General features: G+C 44.4%; 1 protein-coding gene across 4 annotated transcripts in view; it reads left to right on the forward strand.

The window, feature by feature from the left end:
- Window positions 1-14,522, forward strand: part of nup58 (nucleoporin 58) — an 80,619-nt gene that overhangs the window by 2,886 nt on the left and 63,211 nt on the right. For all 4 annotated transcript variants that reach the window (XM_060899725.1, XM_060899726.1, XM_060899727.1 and 1 more), the window contains exons 2-3: window positions 2,087-2,235; window positions 2,795-3,079. In XM_060899725.1, the coding sequence (XP_060755708.1) occupies window positions 2,087-2,235; window positions 2,795-3,079 (434 nt within the window). The remainder of the gene's footprint in view (window positions 1-2,086; window positions 2,236-2,794; window positions 3,080-14,522) is intronic.

A 14,522-nucleotide genomic window follows, 5' to 3' on the forward strand; every position in this document is an offset into this window, starting at 1 on the left:
GAGCAACTCGGCTCTTTATATCCTCTGCTTGCATCGTGGTTTTACTAGTAGAATTCAAACTAATAAGACGCTTTCATCTCCCAACAAAGAACACTGGCTAATCTTGTTTCTGACTGGTTCATCTGTTTGCACAGTAATATCCCTCTTTCCAGTCAAGTCACGTTCCGAGCACAGAAATGAAACTGAAACTCATCTCATTATCTGTAGCCGCTTTATCCTGTTCTACAGGGTCGCAGGCAAGCTGGAGCCTATCCCAGCTGACTACGGGCGAAAGGCGGGGTACACCCTGGACAAGTCGCCAGGTCATCACAGGGCTGACACATAGACATGGACAACCATTCACACTCACATTCAGACCTACGCTCAACTTATGGCCCTTTTCCACTACCCTTTTTCAGCTCACTTCAGCCCAACACGGCTCGCGTTTCGACTATCTAAGAAGAGCACGACTCAGCTCGCTTCAGCCCTGCTCAGCCCCCAAAACTCGCACGGTTTTGGAGTAGGGCTGAAGCGAGCCAAACCGAGCCGAGTGGGGCTGGGGGCGTGAGGAGACACTCCCCTGTGCACTGATTGGTGAGGAGGAGTGTCTACACACGCCCACACACGCCCCGCGAGCACGCTGGGATCTGTAAACCCGGAAGAAGGAGAATTACGAGAATTATGAAGCCTTATGCGCCTCGCCTCATCTATACGCTCTTGCCAGTATCTGTTGGCGTTGTCGGCGACAACAAGCCACAGCACCAAGACCAGCAACACTAACGACTCTGTGTCCTCCATGTTTATTGTTTACTATCCGGGTCGTGAGACTACCGCTTAAAAGGTCACTGATGTCACTGTTTGCGCCGCCTAACGACATCACCTGACGTCCACCCACTTTCGCTAACTTCACCCAATGTGTCCACCCACTTCCAGCCAGCACGGTTCAGCGCGGTTGTAGTCGAAATGCAACTCCAACAGCCCCGCTCAGCCCGACTCAGCCCAACTCAGCACGGCACGGCTCAGCCCAACTCAGCCGCGTTTGTAGTGGAAAAGCGGCATTAGGGTCACCAGTTAACCTAACGTGCATGCCTTTGGACTGTGGGGGAAACCGGAGCACCCAGAGGAAACCCACGCGGACACGGGGAGAACATGCAAACTCCGCACAGAAAGGCCGAAACTGAAACTACCATGAAATAAAAAACTTGGGAAATATCAAATGAGTAATTTTCTTATCTGGAGTACAGTAAACCGTACCTGAAGCTCAAAAGAAATGCTCCGTCTCTTGATCCGTCAGTGGTTGTTTTTAAACGTCGGTGTTTTCTTTGTTACGCGTATTTTCTTCCAGTTTACGCTGAAGAGTCTACAACACATCAGAATGCCGATTACAATTCACCAGGTAAGACACCGATAATATACCAGGGATGGCTCCAGATCGGGCGGCACGGTGGTGTAGTGGTTAGCGCTGTCGCCTCACAGCAAGAAGGTCCAGGTTCGAGCCCCGTGGCCGGCGAGGGCCTTTCTGTGCGGAGTTTGCATGTTCTCCCCGTGTCCGCGTGGGTTTCCTCCGGGTGCTCCGGTTTCCCCCACAGTCCAAAGACATGCAGGTTAGGTTAACTGGTGACTCTAAATTGACCGTAGGTGTGAATGTGAGTGTGAATGGTTGTCTGTGTCTATGTGTCAGCCCTGTGATGACCTGGCGACTTGTCCAGGGTGTACCCCGCCTTTCGCCCGTAGTCAGCTGGGATAGGCTCCAGCTCGCCTGCGACCCTGTAGAACAGGATAAAGCGGCTAGAGATAATGAGATGAGATGAGAATGGGTCCAGATTGATGTGCGTGGAGAAATATATGTGCACCAGTTGACCGGAAGTCAATGATTCGAACGCTATGTGGTCTCCGGAAATGAATGTTTGACTGCTGAAATCAGCGAATGCTTTTACTTAACATAAGTTTAACAGTAAATCCGCTGGAGGATCCCTTTAATTTAGCTAGCAATTAAATCTGCGTGTATTAGAAACCGGTACCTAGTACAGGTGACTTCATTTGCAGTTGCCCTTTTAGGCAACGTCTTTACCATCGATTAATGTGAATTAATTTCCACTTCCTCCAGCACTCCTGCTTCAGGAACCAGTGGTTTCAGCTTTGGTGGTCTGGGTCCAGCGACCACCACCACCACCACCACCTCATCTCTGGGCCTCGGCGGCGGACTGTTTGCGCAGAAACCGGCAACTGGGTTTTCTTTCAACACACCTGCCTCAGGTATGAGCGCTGTTCACACCACCGCTGATCACAGACTTGATTCGTCAGATCCAGGCAATGACGCTAATTGTTTTTGTCAACTTTTTTTTTTTTTAAATTCTGATTAGTTCTATTTGTTGTCAGGCCTGTTACCCTATCGACTGGCTTCGCCTTAAATACGCTGTAATTTATAAGGAAACACAACGACGTCCTGCTTCTGTAGCACTGTTTCATTTCTGAACGAGACCCTGGATGTGAATCTTTAGGCTGAGTCAACACGGAGTCGATTCAGAGTCATGTTGATTTGATACAGCAGTTCCAAGCCGACGCGTTGTATTTCATGCCCTGTGCCAAACCTTCAGCGGCGTCTTCTTACCCTTCAGGCTGTAAACATGGATTTAGCGAATGCAAAAGCTTTTCAGTAATAAATCTTTGGTTCCTGTTGTACACGAACATGACCTTAATCACCAAAAATATGTCGGCGAGGAAAGTTATTTTATTTTGTCAAAGGTGTACACGATCAGCCTTCTTTCGAAAGTTCGGTTTAAGTGCAGCGATTTACAGACGTCTCATTTCTCAGGAGCTCCCGCCGCCTCCACCGCGTCCTCCACCGGCTTCGGTTTTGGCTTTGGGAAACCGGCCGCCTCCGCAAGTCCGTTTTCTCTGAGCACAACCGCCACCAGCACCACCTCGGCTCCTGCAGCCACCGGTCTGACTCTGGGCTCCGTCATCACCTCGTCAGCACCTCAGAGCGGCTCGTCCACAGGGTTCTCGCTCAACCTTGGAGGAGCAGGAGCCGTGTCCTCAGCTCCGGCCACCGGGCTCAGCCTCGGCTCCTCCCTCTTCTCCAGCTCAGGCTCCACAGGTGAGAACATAGTCATAACACACACACACAGAGCACCTCACTCTCCGTTCACAAACCAGTGCTCGACCACGCCCCCAGTGCCACAGTGAAAAGGAACCCTGTACTGTCTTCCTCAGTGAAAGCGAATCGACAGATTGTTCACCAGAAGTTGTGCAGTACAGGTGTACACACACACACACACACACACACACACTTTTCATGCAGCGGTCTTCACCATCGCAGTGATAAAAAAGGACCTATGTAAGCACAGGGAGAATATTTACATTGTGAACTCGATACGTAATTTTCATTATGACTAACCAATATTGGCTAAAATACGCTCAGTGAAAAACGGACTTCAACAAGATGAGTAACCAGGCTCGAGTTCACCTCAAAAAGATACATATTTTGACTAATTGCAGCATGTTCTTCACTAATTACAATATTTACAATCAGGAGAAACAGACTAACCAGCATTTGATGCGTAGGATCCATTGGCTCCGTCGTATTTTCTGTCACAGCTTGAGTACTGAACTTGCAATGCAAATGTTATGGTTAGCTCCTCGTCTCGTGGTAAAATGACGTAACCGAGTCAGCACACGGTCAATGAGAACCTGCGCATGCGCACACGGACTTCCTCCGTCTGCTTGACTGCACATTATTTGCTCGGAAATCCACTCAAAATAAATAACTTCCCAGCCACAGAATGGCCTGGTTTTTTTTTTTTGTTTGTTTGAGATATTACAGAAATAAGCATACAGTACATCACAATGACCAAATTTCAAAGGGAACTAAATTTCACTGATTTTTATGAAATGGAAAGGCCGTCTCGCTTTAAGGATTCATCACCGCGCTTTGATCAGCGAGTGAAAGAGATTTGCGTGGACGTTTTCCTGCCATACGCATCACTCAGCTCTTTTGGTTTGATTTAATTTTGCAAAATCAAATCACAAATGATTCAAAAGAATCAAGTGTGTTCCGAATCGGACTGAGCAACCAGACTAATAGGTGTGAAAGCTCCTTATAGGCTGGAGTAGACCCCGAAGCCGTTTGTTTTCAGGATAATGGCTGGCTGATGAAATTATTGGCTGGCTAGCTGACTCAGCCAAAACCTTAATGGCTGCTGCAGCCACCAAAATGTTTATGGCTACAAATGGCTGATACTGGACGTCACTGTGTGGCATATATCCGGGCGAACGGATCAAACAAATGGGGGGAATAAATAGCAAATTACCACAGGTCCCCTGGTCTCTTACTTCATTGTAAATATAAATCTAGCAAGATTGTAGTTCAATGCTAATAATAAGCTAATCTGGATTGTTCGAGGAAGGCATCTAGCTATCTACTCTCACTAGCAATGACCAGTGAAGGACTGGCAGCTATCTTACTATGATGAAAGTAGAGTGGTGGAGTACTTTTTTTTTTTTAATCAATCTCGAAGTATGTGAAACAAACAAACAAAAAAAAATACCTTTACACTTTCCCTCAGCAGCAGCAAAGAATGCAGCCATCTCGTCGATATCGGAGTCGATTGATGCTCTGGGTGGGTTCCCGGGTTCCCCAGTGTATCGTGGTAACGGTGTGAGGGGCGGGAAGCCAGACAGGTAGTCACAACGGCAAGCTTGTGGTGGCTGTCTGTGCTGTGATATCAGTTCTAAATCTCTACAGTGTATGCCTATACGTCTCTATTGTGTTACTACTAGTGTGTACAGCTGATCATGTTTGTGTCACTTTTCTTGTAGCTCATGATGTGGATAAACCCATTATTTGATGTACACAATTCTTAGTGGCTCAGCCAAATTTTATTAGATAGCGGCTCAAATTGGCTTACAAAATTATTGGCTGGCGGCGGCTCAAATTCTAAATGGCGGTTTTAGCGGCGCCTGGCGGCGGCTTCGGGGTCTAGGCTGGAGTATATTAGAACATCTGGATTTCTTTTCTTTTTTTTTCTTAATATACAGTGCTCAGCGTAAACATCTCAATGAACACAAACAATTTCCAAAATGTTGACAAGACAAAGTTTAATCAGGGCTTTCCACTAAGGCTCATACTAGCCAGCCATGACAAATAAGTAGCCAGCCGGGGAGGGGGGGGGAGTAAACACAAAATAAACTCCTGTGCACGCAGTTCCCAGGATTAAATGTATTTTCCACAGACCATTTATTTATTGCAGGAGAGCATTATTCAAAAACCGTTCTTCTTCTTCTTCTTATTATTATTATTAGCCTAAGTATGCCACTGTGTTTCCGCTATGTACAATTGGCTGCGGCGGGCCGCCGCACCTTGATTTTTGCCGCTGCACCTTCAGGAATACCCCTAGGAGTTATATGCATTCGACTACATTATCCGTTGCTTGCCCAGTCTTTGCGTTTGGGGCGAAGCGCAGTTCCACTGGCCGAGCTAGCAGTTACTTGATTGGTTTCCACGAGTCGCCGTGGGCTCTGATTGGACAACGTTCCGCCTGGAGCAGCGTAGCCAAGCCAACCTGAGGTAAACTAACTGCTACGCGGCTGTCACTTCAGCTGCCAAATTGGGAAAGGTAAGTGTTGGCAACAATTCTTGAAAAGTAGACAGCAGATGTTATGTTACCTTATATTTCTAGTGTTACTTGAAATTATGTTTCGTTATGTCACATAATTACGTTATGTAAAACTATGTTAGGCCACGTTATGTTACATACTGAGTACTGACTACGGCTGAGACGTCTCGTTTGGCCTCCCGGCCTTCTGTGGTAGATTAGTCCATTCACAAACTGAGGGGATGAATATCCAGATGTAAACAACTACATAGATCTTCTAGATAGATTATCGTTTGGCATTTTCCAGATATAGTTCGTGAGAAATGTAAGGGCAGTTTTTTCGATTTCATTACAGCCTGTCGCCAGAGCGCTAGTTTTTATTTGAGCTTAATTAAGGGATTGACCAAGCTGCGGGCATGAGTGAGAGTGTTCGGAGTGGTAGTTTGCGAACATATAATACCCTAGGCTTGAACACACACTCCATAACCAAAGAGGATAGAAGCAGCAACTACAGCAACATATCGCTTATCCAACAGAAGACATGCATTGCGGAGCAATAGTCAAACATAAGCTCATAAGTTACAGTCAATTTCCAGACTAAACTCAGTTTAACAGAGCATGCTGCATGCTTTTTGGTTTTGTAGCGCAGAGTACCTGGCTAACTGCAGGAAGCGGTTAGCTGCACAGCTAATGTAGCCATTGCTAGGCTAACGCACCGATTTTAAAACGCGCCAAAACGACTTAACAGTTATACACTTACTTGTTCGGTGTTTGTTGCTGATGCGGCAGGGATGCTTGGTACGGACCCAGGCTTCAGTGACAGTTGATGTGCAAAACCTGCCCTGTACTGTCCCAAGTTGTGGAAACATTCCTCAGGAAAATGCTTCCGACAAACATACACCGTCTTAGGTAGACTCGACGGCGTATTATTGAAGTAAATAAAATTAAGCCACTGCGTCTTCAGGGGCTCTCCCGTCGGCAGTAAAAACAGACTCCTTTCTGTGTTGTCACATCCATGTACAGCGCAATTTCCATGTTTCGCTCGCTTAGGTGATGCCATGTTGTTGTGTCCTCTATGGTCTCCTCACTACAACTGGGCGGGCAATCCATACGGTGGGTGGGAATCCAGAGGGGGGGCGTGGGGATCATCTCCCTTGCTGACGTAGTAAAGGGAAGAGCTTATCAACGCGCCATTTTGACGCGCCATTCTCAAATGTTGACAAAGGGTGGGCATAGTTTAGTTTACACATTGACATTTCTAGCCACTGGGTGACTTAAGAAGGTCAGAGGAACTCATTTTAACGTTAAAAAACCTCAGAAAGTGAAAATTTCATGCCATGGGACCTTTAAAGTAATCATAATTATTGCTATAATTTATCCTATTATATTCCATGGCGGCCGGCGTCGGCCGTATTGCATCCCATAGCGGCCGGCGTCGGTGTTTTAATAGGCTATATAGGTGAACGGACGACGCCATCATCCCATTTACAGATAAGCCTAAATACTCTTAAGATCAATATTTCAGACCCTCTTCAATTTATTTTCATAATAAAAACACGTCTTTGTAATCAATTATTTTTAGATATTTTAGTTTTACTCTAGATCTTGCGGTTTGCGAGCCGTCCTTGGATACAAACCACAGGTTCTATCTGATAGCCTATACACTAAATATCGAAACTTCAGACCCTCTTCGGTGTGTTTTTAGAACCAAAGCCATAACGTTTGTATTTAACTATCTTAGTTTTACTACGAGATGTTCCAGCTCCTTCTTGTCCGTAGTCTAACACCGAGTCGATAGTTGGAATTGAGATGAACCACCACCGTCATTTTACAAGGCTCCGGTGCGCGCTGTTCAAATGGTAGGCTACATCATTTTTGTTGTGGATGAATTGTATTTATACGCTCCATTATAGTGACGACAGTAAACTTGGACATTTAAAAATGGTCCCACGCCACACTTCGCCGTGCTGCTTCATGTTGATTTTTAAGCGATTGACCTACGCTATGGAAGCTCGTAGGTAACTGAAGCCAGGGTACGGCCAAATGTTTGTCCGTGACAGACAGCGAAATTCATTGCTTGAAGACTTGCACAACGCAACAACCTATAGGCTATTCTTTTTTGTCGATGAACGTCATTCTTCTTAACGAAATTCTTAATGGTCAATTATCGATTAATCTAGGCTATTGGTTATATGATGTCCATCCCTAATTCGAGCATACACTGCTGCAGAAAGTACAACACCGACGCGAGTTTTTAAACGCAGCCCTTTTTCCGAACGTCAGTGGGTGTGTGTGATCATCTGCGAAATGCCATATCAGATCTGAAATGATCAAAACCACGTTAATTTCAAAATCATTTATTCCCTTACAAAGGGTCACCATTTTAGTGTGTTTTGTCAAAAAATTTCTCAGAATGCTCCCGTATCCTTGTACAGGGGTGGGACGTCTGAGCGCAGGTCTTGCCACCGCACCTTCAAACATTTTCTAGGGGAAACACTGCGCCTGCATAATAGACAAGCTATATTAATTTCTCAGACATTTGCTCTATTATTATTATTATTATTATTATTATTATTACTACAACATATTGCATCTTTTTTATTCATTAGTGTATGCCAGACGCTAATGCACCAATGAAAACTGATTTGCGCACCGAAAATAATCAGTAATAGGCTATACAAGCTCTCATATTGCATCATGAGGCGTTCCTGGCTTGTAAATCTCTTATTTTCGATGCAGGACACATTCACGCAGCTGAGCATGCTGTGAATTAACAACGGCAACGGTCTGCAGTGGGGCTACACAATTAAACACTCAGCGAACATTTCTCCATTTGTGTATGAAAATACACTTCAACCACTCAGTTTGGCTTCATTTACAACCAACGGTGTCTTTTGATGCCAGCACGGAATTGAACGAGAGAAGACTGGTTTACCGGAGACAAAATAAGCGTTATCTCTGCTTCTGTTCCCTCCCCGACACGCTACTGCCTCCACCGAGTGCGCGCGCGCACACACCGCATGTCGGGGCCGATTTATGCTGACAACGCAGTCCTCAACGCAGTCCTCGCAGATGGCGTCTGCGTAGCCCCCCCACCTTCGCAGACGCTCTGCGCGCACCTCCCAAAAATTGTGACCACCGCAGAAGCCTCGCAGACAGTGTCGCGGACAAGGGCTCTGATTGGTCCACTCTACATCCGCTGTACACGCACTTCCGCTTCCCTACTTTCCCGGTTTGGTTTGTTTTCACGACCGCCATTTTTAAAAACACGAGCGAAGATGGAGCAGCACGAAGAGCGGTTGATCGAGGAAGTGAGGAAGTACGTACATCTATACGACTCCAGTTCTAGTCATTATAAGTAACCGGAGGATAAACACTCCACTAACCACACCCACCAACTACTCCTAGCGATTTCGCGACTTCGCGCCCCCTTGCGTTGTGGCGGTGAATAACATCGCGCATGCCTATTACTCCCCGCTCAACGATAAATTACAACTGTCTGCGAAAAGCTATCTGCGAAAGCCTTGTCGCAAGAGCATGCAGAGGCCCTTGATCAACGAAGTCGGCGGGGAATTTGTGGTTATTATCGGTACAAACAGCGCGAATCACAACTTAAATGAGTGCGGTTCAGTTTGACATTATTGTCAGTCCGTTAGATAAACATTTAATTTTATTAAAATCGAAAATTAATATTTGGAGCCTGTGGGCTACAAAAATAAGTCATTAAAGTAGCCGGCTGGACTTAATTGTGTAGTCGGCTGTATGGCCAGCAGCCGGCGCTTGTGGAAAGCCCTGTTAATATAACATCTGTTTAACTTCTAACGGGAAAGTAAGGGTAATAATATAACTTAGATTACACATTTTTTCAGTTTTGCTCAAATTAGGGTTGTAAGGGCCAGTTAAGCAATAATAATTTAAGTTAAAAACAGTTAAAAATGAATGATGATAATTTCATTTTTATTCATACAGGCTTAGAGTATGTTAGTTTAAAATACATAATTAGTAACAAAAAAGGAATGTAGGAAAGAGGTTTAGAACATAGAAAAAAGAACGTAGCAAAGAGTTCCATGTTCTAAATCTTATAATGTGACGTCACTGTAGTGGTAACTGACTGTGTATGCCTTAAGTTTCGAGTCAGAACCCGGTGGAAGCAACGCAGTCTTTTGACCGTGCGCCAGACCTTGTGATTTACCTTGTTGTTTTTAAGTAAACATTTTAGAAAGACAAGGGAAGTTGTCATGTCTCGTCGCTCGCGTGGAAAAAGTGTTTTTTTTTGACTGACTCCAGAAGTGGTACAGTAAACAAGGAAGAGCTAACGGAGTGCCATTACAAGGCTGGTGCAAAAATGAGTACACCCCACTGAAAGTCTCTGGAGCAAAGCTAAATTGTCGACTACAAATGTCTAATTTAACAAGAATACAATCACCGCTGAGTCTAATTAGTCATTACACAGGTGTCCAGCAGACAGTTGACTATCAAAGGGTGTTACTTAAAGAAAACCCCTCCCCGTTTCACGCTGTCAGCAACGGCACCACACGGAAGAGAAATGACACAAGACCTGAGAAAGAAAATAATTTCTTTCCACCACAAAGCTGAAGGCTACAAGATGATCAGCAAAGCTTTACTTATCAGTCAGAATACTGTCGCAGAAGTGGTACAAAAATTTAAGAAAGATGGAACTGCAACCATCTCACAGAGACATCCAGGTCGTCCACGGAAGTTAACACCTCGACAGGAGCGTCTTCTGATGAGAAGGGTTGAAGAAAATCGGCATGCAAGTTCACTGCAGTTATGTAAAGAAGTAGAAAGCCAAACTGGGGTGACTATTTCGCGTGACACAATGTGGCGTACACTGCAGAGGAATGGCATGCATGGATGCCATCCACGAAAGAAGCCTCTCCTAAAGCCCAGGCACAAAAAAGCCCGCCTAGAGTTTGCCAGGGCCCATGCTGACAAAGATGAAGGCTACTGGGACTCTATACTCTGGAGTGATGAGACCAAGATAAATGTTTTTGGAACTGATGGCTTCAAAACTGTATGGCGTCGCAAAGGTGAGGAATACAAAGAAAAATGCATGGTGCCTACAGTGAAACATGGTGGTGGCAGTGTCCTTATGTGGGGCTGCATGAGTGCTGCTGGTGTCGGGGAGCTGCATTTCATTGCTGGCATCATGAATTCACAGACGTATTGCTCTATACTGAAAGAGAAGATGCTACCATCACTCCGTGCCCTTGGTCGCTATGCACTTTTCCAACATGACTAAACACACATCTAAGGCCACTGTTGGATTTCTGAAGAAGAACAGGGTGAAAGTGATTCAGTGGCCGAGTCTGTCTCCTGATCTGAACCCAATCGAACACCTTTGGGGAATTCTGAAGAGACAAGTTGAGCATCACTCTCCATCCAGCATCCAGTCACTAAAAGAGGTCGTTGTTGAAGAATGGAAAAAGATTGATGTTGCAAAATGTCACCAACTTGTTCATTCCATGCCTAGAAGACTTGGTGCTGTCATTAAAAATCATGGAGGCCAGACAAAGTACTAGCTGTAGTAGTTTTTGTTGTGGGGTGTACTCATTTCTGCACCACCCTAATTTGAGTAAAACTGAAAAATGTGTAATCTAAGTTATATTATTAACCTTACTTTCCCATTATAAGTTAAACAGATGTTATATTAAACTTTGTCTGGTCAACATTTTGGAAATTGTTTGTGTTCATTGAGATCTTGTTTAAAATATTTACTTTTCAAAGGGGGTGCACTCATTTACGCTCAGCACTGTATCGTCTGATGTGCTTTGAAAGCGTGAATGAAGGCGTTAAACACAATTACTCAGAGGTTACAAAAGCTAGACTGGGGTGCCGTCGTAAACCCTTCTGATGTAAACAAAGCCTGGGGAAATTTCAAAACCACGTTGATGGCTGTTGTGGATTCTGTAGCTCCAACTCAAACTGTACGTATAAAACAAAGGTCTGAACCATGGTTAAATAGTCAAATCATCCACTCGGTATACAGCAGGGACCAACTGTTCAGAGAGTTCAAAAATACTAATGACCCCATGTACATTTGGAATGTTCAAACGACACCGTAATAAAACTCAAAAGCTTATTGATGATGCTGAGCGATCATGCTTTAAAGATCAAATGAATGATAGCAGATGTAATCCTCAACAATTATGGAAGACCCTTAAGAGTCTTGGTACATCTGGTAAAAGTTGTCCAGCCAATATTGGGCTTGTCATTGATGGCGATGCATCGTTTGATAAGATGGCAGTGGCAGATAAACTCAGTGAATCTTTCACCACTGTTGCTCGGAATTTTGCAGGGATGAGAGTTTTCCGCTTTTCGGCGGATTTCCGCTTTTTCTGAGTAAAAATCGACCTTTTTATATTATGCCAAATCCGTTGAGATTTTTTTTTTTTTCATTTATTGAGGGGGGTTGGGGTATGTTCCTTCGTGATACTCGAGCGTAATTCATTCCTACGACGATGTTACATGTTTACATTTTCGCCATCTTTAGTCTCGCGGTAGAATACGTGTTATCTACAATGTAATTGGCCAAAACATCGATGGCGAGAGCATGATAGCCAATCATAACAGTTCTTACAAAAGTACCCACATCCGTTCTATTTTATCGAAACTTGCACATGTTCATCGTCACTGCTCTTCAACAGGGTTTCCGCGGAGTCTTAAAAAGTCTTAAGTCTAAAATTTGATGATCCTAATTTAAGGCCTTAAAAAGTCTAAAATACGAGCATATTTTGCATTGTAGATCTTAAATGTAATTTTGTGAAGTCTTAAATCCTTACGTCCATTTACCCCATTCGCTTTTTTTTGTTAAATGCGTTGGTGATATTCATAATTAGTCATATAGGCAAGGCCTACTTAGTATCAGTAGCAGGGCTTTGAACCAGAATTTTTTTCCTATTGGTTCGTTCCGAACAGAAACGGAATTTTAACGTTTCCGGTTTTGGGTTCCACCATTAAATAGACGTTCCCGAACCGGTTAGAACAAAAAAATGTCGTTCCCGGAACGGTTAATTACGTTCCCTGTCAGCTGTTTAACAAATGGCTATAAAATTATGTCTCTGTCTCATCCAGCTTAAGCCAAATGTAGGCTAATTCTATTACAGCCTTCATTAAATAAGACAAGAAATAATTCAAAACAATTATTATTTCAAATGTTGGTGATTTGGATTCTCAGTATGTCTTCCCATCTACACAAACAGAAAAAGTGCCAAAAATGAAAGATAATTCATTTAGTGTGTTACCAAAGGCTAGTCAGGCCCTATAGAGGGCTACCGCATGACGTCACCGCGCCGCGAGATTTTGTTAGGCGCCATATTGGAAGACCAAGTACACATCTATGCAAGTACATACATAGATAAAACAAACTACACCTGAAATGTAGCCAGGGCCGGTTCTGCCCTAATCTGGACCCGGGTGCAACATCGCGCAAACCCCCCCCAAAAAAACCCACCAGTCTAAATCAGGACAACCATCACATAACTATAACTATAAACATTTTATATCAACTATTTTAACTAAATGGGCTATAATAAATAAGCCTGCAGGCAGCCACGGCGGGCTGCCTCAGAAAAGTAACCATTCAATGACACAACTGAAAGCCTGCAGCCACAGTGGGCTGCCTTAAAAAGTAACCATTTGTCCTACCTTAAAACTCGTTTTGCATTTTCTGCCTCCTTTTTTGTATTTTCGACCCTCCGTTTATTTTCTTTCCTTTTCTGAAAACCCGATTTGTGTCCAGACATTTTGTTCTGCTACCAACAAACTAACTCGTCAGGTCTCGTCTCTCGAGCCCGCGATGATTCCCGTGGGAAGGGCAACAACTGATACATTTTTACAAACAGCCAATAGGGAGGTTGCATCGTTCAGGCTCTTCTTTGCTCAGACACTCAGTAATGCACTTACTCACTTATCACATGGAGACGTGATAGTAGTCCACCTTCCCGCTCTCTCCATTCAGTCAGCGAACGTCACACAGGAAGTGAACCCCAGCGGGTCATAGAAACTTGCGCAGGAGAAGAATGACTATTTTATTTGTAGGCTACGGAAACTTTGAGGAACGAAATAAAACCGGTATTAACCGGTTACCATTATTTTTAATAAGCGTTTCTGTTCCGGAACATAAAAAATAATAAAGTTTCTGGTTTCGTTTCTGTTCCATGTGAAATAGAAAAAGTTCCCGGTTTTCGTTTTCGTTCCTTGAACCGGTTCAAAGCCCTGATCAGTAGGCTACGCTGCAAACTACAAATGAGACACAGTGGAATCCGGCGTCTAGCCCGGTTGGCATGGTGATGCACAGGGCATGGCACGCGCGCATTTAGACAGTAGAGCCTAAAAGAAGCGAGGGAGATTGTCACGGTTTGTAGCAAAATGGGCAAATGCAAGTTTAACGACTGCTGGCTTGAACGCAATGGTTTCGTAGACTGGTTAAAACGTGTACCGAACAATCCGTTTGAGGCGTACTGCACATTGTGCAAAAGAACACTCAAACTCGGCACCCTGGGTGTAAAGGCACCGGAATCGCACGCGAAAGCGGAGAAGCACCAGGCTGCCCGTAAAAGTCTGCAACAATCGCATGCCACCACTCAATTTTGTTCACCGTTGTCAGGTCCAAGCACATCTCGAGACGGTGTATCAGCTAACTCCGTGCGAACTGTAACGTTACAACACGCAAACCGTACGGAATCAAACGCCTCATCCTCAAGTGATTTGCGGGATGTCTTTGGCTCCACTGCAACTTAGTTCCTCATGAATGCAAGAGCGCACCCTAGGGATGTAATGAGTTCATTGGTGAATGATAATAAATTTTGTTATTTTGAAAGTAATTCAGGCTCTCCCAATTTTCTTTATTTTTTTGTGCGGCATACCGTAAGTCTTAAATTTAACCTGTTATGGTCTTAAAAAGGTCTTAAATTGAACTTGTTC

The sequence above is a fragment of the Neoarius graeffei genome, chromosome 19, assembly GCF_027579695.1.
Source record: "Neoarius graeffei isolate fNeoGra1 chromosome 19, fNeoGra1.pri, whole genome shotgun sequence".
Taxonomy (NCBI): domain Eukaryota; kingdom Metazoa; phylum Chordata; class Actinopteri; order Siluriformes; family Ariidae; genus Neoarius; species Neoarius graeffei.